The 7,158-nt window shown below is 39.8% G+C and overlaps 1 protein-coding gene across 1 annotated transcript; it reads left to right on the top strand.

Moving 5' to 3' along the window:
* Window positions 1-5,219: 5,219 nt before the first annotated feature.
* On the top strand, window positions 5,220-7,153 carry LOC129679109 (protocadherin beta-11-like; the record flags this gene model as incomplete). Its single annotated transcript, XM_055610035.1, has 1 exon — window positions 5,220-7,153. A coding segment is annotated over exon 1 (1,701 nt), but the record flags the coding sequence as incomplete, so codon positions are not given.
* Between the last annotated feature and the right edge of the window lie 5 nt (window positions 7,154-7,158).

Raw genomic sequence — 7,158 nt, 5'->3', positions numbered from 1 at the left:
GGCTTCTCCCAGCCCTACCTGCCTCTGCCAGAGGTGGCGCGCGACCCAGAGCAAGAACAGGACTCACTAACACTCTACCTGGTCATAGCTTTGGCATCTGTGTCTTCACTCTTCCTCCTTTCTGTGCTGCTGTTCGTGGGGGTGAAGCTGTGCAGGAGGGCCAGGGAGGCCTCTCTGGGAGTCTGCTCTGTGCCTGAGGGACACTTTCCTGGCCACCTGGTGGATGTCAGCGGTACAGGAACCCTGTCCCAGAGCTACCAGTATGAGGTGTGTCTGATGGGAGGCTCTTCTGATACCAGTGATTTCAAGTTTTTGAAACCGATTTACGCTGATGTTCATGCTCATGGTTCCTAGAGCATGAGTGATAAAAAGCCCACATTTTGGAATGTCTCATTAAATTTGAGTAACCTTTCATCCCATTTGATATATGAAAACAGCCATGTATAGCAACTACTACGCAACAAAGATAACTTCATTTTCAACTACCAAGTAGGTCACAATTACATTTTAACCTTTTTTTTTTTTTTTACTTTAGTGGTAGTTTAGTGCTTTTTTTTTAAATAGAGTATTTACTACTTTAGGTTTGAAGGTTTGATTCTTTCATAGTTCCCAGTAATTTGTTGTCATTTCTCAATACAGAAAACTGATGTTTGGGGTTTTATTGAGGTTATTATTTTGTTTTCTTTTGTTGCTAAGAATTAACCCCAAGCCTTTTGCATGCTTAACAATTATTCCATCACTGAGGTTTATCTCTAGCAGGGCATACTTTATATTCACTTTAAAAAGCTGTATATTCTTTTAACTTTTACTGAGTTTGTTCTTTGGCAGTTTTACACATTTATGGCATGTATTCTGTTATTATAAACTCCTGCTGAATCTCCCTGTATAGCCTATACTTCTCTTCCTTCCTTACAAGCCCCTTTCCATGTTTACAATTTTGAATATTCTTATAATTTTTTGTACTAGCATAGTAATTAATGGATTTCAGCATTACTTCTGCACAAAAAGGTGTCATGTTTTGGTTTCATTCATTCCTAACCCTTGCTGCCTCACTGCCTCCCTTCTTATTCCCAGTGAGTACCCCATTCTTTCTTATCACAGTTATTTTGCTGTGCTTTATTTCCCATCTCCCTTAAGAGCTCTTTGTTGTTTGTTTGTTTGTTTGTTTGTTTGAGACAGGGCTCTATGCAGTCCTGTGGCTGTCCTGGAATTAGCTCTGTAGACTAGGCTGGCCTCAAACTACCTGCCTCTGCATCACAAGTGCTGGGATCAAAGGCATGTGCTGGCAAGAGCTCTTTCTTATGTTCATTCTTGCTGACATATAAAACAGAGTGTATCATATAATGCAAATTCAATGTAATGACCTGCATGAAAATCAACATAAATTTGAACACATTTAAATGTTTGTGTGGCAAATATTAACTGACTGCTAAAAAGATAATTTCCATTTTATATTGAGATTTTTTTTAATTGTCAGATTTAGAAACTGAGATAAATTAAAGGTTACAGAGAAAATAATTTTTATCTCGAGTCTCTTTCTACACAGTTTTTCTTCAATTTTGATCTATTTCCAGATGATGTGTTTAGACTTTATCTTGATAATTGGCTTTGATGTGCTACCCACTCATTACAGTTCTTATTCCTATCAATAGACACACATAGGAAAGATGCACATTTGTCTTCGAAGATGTTGTCAGTTTTGTTTCTGTGTGTTTCCAGGGTCAAACTCAAGGCTTCTTAAATGAGAATCGTCCCTGACATGAAACTAATATTAAGCTCCACCTCAATAGGTCTTTTTATATATACATACTTAGTAGTGCAAAATGATTTTTATTTCTTGAAAATATTTTTCCCAGAGCTGATAGCTACTGTCTTAGACTTGGCTAAATTTCTATTTACTGCTAGTGATTTTTTCTGTTTGTCTCTTTCCATGCTAAGTGAGCAAACAAAGTGGTGGGTTACCATGAGCTGTACCCTCTGTTCTTGGTATTGATTTTTCACGTCATATTTCTCTTGAATATTAACTTTTTGCCTTCCACTAATTAAATAGATCAGAAACAAGTTAATTGCCTTTATTTCCTAGAGATCTTCTATTCATAGCTCTTCTTTTTATAGACTATTTGCGCTATGGCTGTCATGCTTTTAACACTGCCCACCCTTCTTATTTGGTTGGCAGCCAATTTCATTAAAATATATGCAGAGATAGTTGAAAAAAAACCATTGATACTTTATATAGTGAAGCAATATTTTCATTTGATTGATAGTTTGACTGGGTATAAAAGGAAAAGTTTCAATTTTCTCCCTTAGATTTTAAAAAAGGACTTTTTTTTCTTTTCTCAATTGTGTAGACTCACCTTTCACAAGAAAAATTTCATTCTAGACGCTATTACATTTTCTGAAAAGTTTTTCCTATTCATTCCAGAATCACTGGAGAACTCACCCTCCATAGTCTGAGAATACCATAGCATGGGCTATTTCTTTGTTAACCTGTTCACAAGTACATAACCCTGTCAATGTTTAGACTCACAGAGAAATTGTCATTTTAGTTTATTATAATTTCTCTGCTGCATTTTCTGAAAATATGAATTAAATATTTGACTGACTGGGCATATTCTTTAAAATTCCAGGCTTGTTTGGTTTTGTATTTCTGCTCTTAACTTGCCTCATGTTCTACTTTCTTGCACTGCTCATTTAATCATTCAATTGTTATTTGTAAACTTTCTTTTCTGGCAGAAAAATACTTTTTTGGAAGTTTTTCTTTTGCTATTTTTAAACACTAGTCATTGGAAATGTAATATTTTCCCTTATCTGTAATTTTCTCTCTCGGGCTACATTGTGAGGGTATATAGTGTACAGTATTATTAGTCTTCTGTGGTCATTTTTAAAATTAAGTGTAAGCCACAGAAGTTGAAGAAATTTACCAAAATTAACAGTTTGCAAAAATAAAAAACTTAAGTCTCCTAATCTATTCTGTTTTCTTTTTCAACTTTGAATCAGGGATGCAACTATGTAGAACACGGTAGCCTCAAATTTGCCTCAAATCTTTCTAACTCTGCTCCTTGTATCTTGAGACTACAGGTACAAAACTCAATATGTCCCACCTGTAATTTATTGTTTGTCTTATTATAAGAACTTATACTCCATGCAAATGTTATTAACATGAAATGGGTACATGAAATTGAAATACAAAGGATTATGGAAGATGTAAGTAATCATTTGTTCTTAGATTTTATTTTTCTGGGGATATTAGTCAGACATTTCCAGAGAGACACTTTCTTCCATCTGACTATATGCATTTCCTCTTGTTTCTTTTGTTTGTTGATGTGTGTGTGTGTGTGTGTGTTGATTCTCTTTTCTGCATCTGCTGTCTGCACTTTGATTAAAGATATGCAGTATTGCATCTGGCCTTTTACACAAATACTAGAGATTGAAACCATGTTCTCAGGTTTGCACAGAAAATGTTCTTACTCAATAAACTATCTTTATGGTCATGAACATTGGTTCGGTTTCTACTTCATAATATAGGCATCCCCTCAAATATCATGTAGTCCTTGGCTGTATTCTAATAATGAAGAATTCTGCATTACAAAACTGGCTACCAACCTTTGTGACTGACAGGTGTCGATGGCAAGACTTCATTCTAATGTTACCACACTAAGTAAGAGGTATTATGTAATCAGACCCACAACATCAGTAAGTGTAAGAATTTATTTGATTTTTCCCACTCTTCAGGTTAGAAATCTGGAATATCTACTGTGTCAGATTAAGGGTCAGCAACACACCTTGTTTTCTACAGTCTTGCAGTGTTTCTTGAGAAAAGACTTAAAGCCTCACTACTCAAAAATCTAAAGTCCTACTTTCCTTAGTTTTATTTCATACTTTTGTCAGCTCTACATAAATGTCAAAGACTAGAGAACGTTTGCTAATCTCTTCAAAATCAAGTATCCATTCTTTCCCACAAGTGACTTTCCTGTCTCTGTAGACACTGGAAACAGAGAATTCAACACTACTGTAAATAGACTTTAAAATAATAACTGGTTCATCTCATGATTGATTTCAGTCTTCCAGTTTCTCTGAATCTGGAATGTGAATGATATTCTGTTACACAGATGAATGTGTTAATTGCCCCATCTCTAGTGATGTGTCACCATCCCCACTGAGGAACTTCATTGTGAGTTTCTTCCATCTGCTTCCTGTCATTAAACAAACCTTGTGCAGTTGAATCTTGTGAGTTCTCAATATTGTTACTTCTCTATTAGCTTAACAGCTGCTCTAAAGGTGGAAGGATTAACTGTGCATACCTCCAGCCCACCTACCCTTCAATTTCTATCTTTTGTGCTGGTTTATTTTTTTCAACTGTATGTATAACTCATATTTTTTTAAAGTTCGATTTAAACTTAGTGTTTTTCATCTCCAAATGTCCATTCTTCCCTTGGGTACTTTTGAAATTTTGGACATTGTTCAGGAATTGCTAGCATCTATTCCCAACAGTCTCCTCCTTTGGGAGCAACTGTGAACTTCAGTTATGGCTAAACCCCCTCCAAGTTTCAGAGAAGATACTAGTCAGAGTTAAACAAGCGCAAGGCAGGCCTTCAGGCTCTGTGACTAAAAGCTATCCCTATAATGCGGCATTCAAGTAACTGTGTATTACTTCACTAACAGGAATGTGCATCAATTGGTTTCATCAGAGATTAATATTTTTTTGCTCTCTTTAGGAAAGCAAACTTCTCTCCCCCTCTCCCGAACTGCTGTGTGTTGTTGGCATAATATTTTGGGAACCCCAGGGAGGTCAGCTTTAGGAGTAAGAATGTGCTTTACGTGAAACAGCACGTTTCCATTTGTGCACCACTCACTGAATTGTCACGTGTAAGAAACGGGAACTAAACTACGAATTTATACGGTTCTTAATGTTCTCCACCTCCTGCATAATCCAGTTTTATAACCCAAGGAGAACCTCTGAAACTTTCCAAGGACATTTTCTCTTTCCCTTTCTACCTAATCAAGGCCAAGTGGTGAAGGGATGTGTTAAACCTAGCAATTCCTGAGATACTTACAGAGAGCTTTAAAACAAGCACTAACATCATCATGAGCTATAAAGAACCCTGATGAAAATATATATATATGGTAATCCCATAAACAACAAATACTTGTTTCTGGGGGACATTGGATGTGAATGGAATTTAAGTAGCATTCATCGAACTGTGAATCTCTGTGAGGACACATGGTGGCGCTGCAGGATAATGTTACAGAAAAAAAATACATTAAATGCTGCAGACACACAGCCCAAGTGAGCACAGAAAACTAGGAAGAAACAACAAGCCATGAAGGTGCTGCCTAGAAATCGTATATCCTTCGGATTCTGAGGATTCTGTGGACAAATCAAGGGGCACGTTTTTCAGAACTGTGTGGTGGAGCAGAAGTGATTCTGCCAGAAGCCTGCTGGGAAGGAGCTATGGAGAATAGAGGGGGAAGCTATCTGCAGACCAGGCAAGTCCTGCTTCTCTTTGTTTGGCTGGGAATGTCTCAAGCTCACGCTGAGCCTGGGAGACTTTCAGTGGTGGAGGAAACGCTGAGTGGGGCCTTGGTGGGGAATTTGATAAAGGACCTGGGACTGGAGGTGGCTGAGCTGTCTTCTCGAGGGGCTCAGGTGGCCTCTAACGATAACAAATTGCCTTTGCTTTTGAATGTAAATACAGGAGATTTGCTCCTAAGTGAACCGCTAGACCGGGAGGAGCTGTGTGGCTCCATCCAGCCCTGTGTGCTGCATTTCCAGGTGTTAATGAAAAAACCCATACAGATTTTGCAAGCCGAGCTTCAGGTCATAGATATAAATGACAACTCCCCCACATTCTTGGAAAAGGAAATGATTCTCGACATCCCAGAGAATAGCCCTGTTGGTGCTGTGTTCTTACTAGAAAGTGCGACAGATTTAGATGTAGGAATCAATGCTGTAAAAAGCTATGCCATAAGCCAGAGCCCTCATTTCCATGTTACAATGAGAGTTAATCCAGATGGCAGGAAATTCCCAGAGTTGGTTTTGGACAAGGCGCTGGATTATGAGGAGCAGCCCGAGCTCAGTCTCATCCTCACCGCCTCGGATGGTGGCGCTCCACCCAGGTCTGGGACTGCCTTGGTTCGAGTGAGAGTCATAGACATTAATGACAACTCCCCCGCGTTTGAGCACACGCTCTATGAAGTGACGATTCCAGAGAACAGTGTGCTTGGCTCACTGATTATCACAGTGTCCGCCTGGGATTTAGACTCGGGAAGTAATGGTGAAGTATCCTATGCTTTTTCCCATGCATCAGAGGATATTCGAAAAACATTCACAATTAACAAAAACTCTGGAGAAATAAGTTTAATAGGCTATTTGGACTATGAAACAACTGCATCCTACTCAATAATCATTAAAGCTACTGATCGGGGAGGACATTTTGGGAAATCTACAGTAAGAATTCAGGTGATAGATGTGAATGACAATTTTCCTGAAATTGCTGTGTCATCATTTATCAGTCCAATCCCAGAAAACACTGCAGACACTTTAGTTATGATTTTTAGTATCCGAGACAAGGACTCCGGAGACAACAGCAGGATGGTCTGTTCTATTCCAGAGGATCTCCCGTTTGTGCTAAAATCTTCTATTGAAAATTACTACCACTTAGAAACTGAGGGCCCCCTGGACAGAGAGAGCAGAGCCGAGTACAACATCACCATCTCCGTCTCCGACATGGGCTCACCCAGGCTCACAACCCAGCACGCCATAGCAGTGCAGGTGTCCGACGTCAACGACAACGCCCCCGCCTTCAGCCAATCCTCCTACACCCTGTCTGTCCGCGAGAACAACAGCCCCGCCCTGCTCATAGGCACCATCAGAGCCACAGACTCAGACTCTGGCTCCAACGCCCACATCACCTACTCGCTGCTGCCGCCCCATGACCCGCAGCTGGCTTTGACCTCACTCATCTCCATCAACGCTGACAATGGGCAGCTGTTTGCACTCAGGGCCCTGGACTATGAGGCCCTGCAGGCCTTCGAGTTCCTTGTGGGAGCCACAGACCAAGGCTCCCCCGCACTCAGCAGCCAGGTGCTGGTGCGCGTGCTGGTGCTGGATGACAATGACAATGCGCCCTTCGTGCTCTACCCTCTGCAGAACGCCTC

This window comes from Psammomys obesus, unplaced genomic scaffold, assembly GCF_907164565.1.
Source record: "Psammomys obesus unplaced genomic scaffold, mPsaObe1.curated_primary_1811, whole genome shotgun sequence".
In the NCBI taxonomy this organism is placed as follows: Eukaryota; Metazoa; Chordata; class Mammalia; order Rodentia; family Muridae; genus Psammomys; species Psammomys obesus.
The sequence above is the reverse complement of the archived record's forward strand: the minus strand, read 5'-3'. Positions and strand labels throughout refer to the sequence as shown.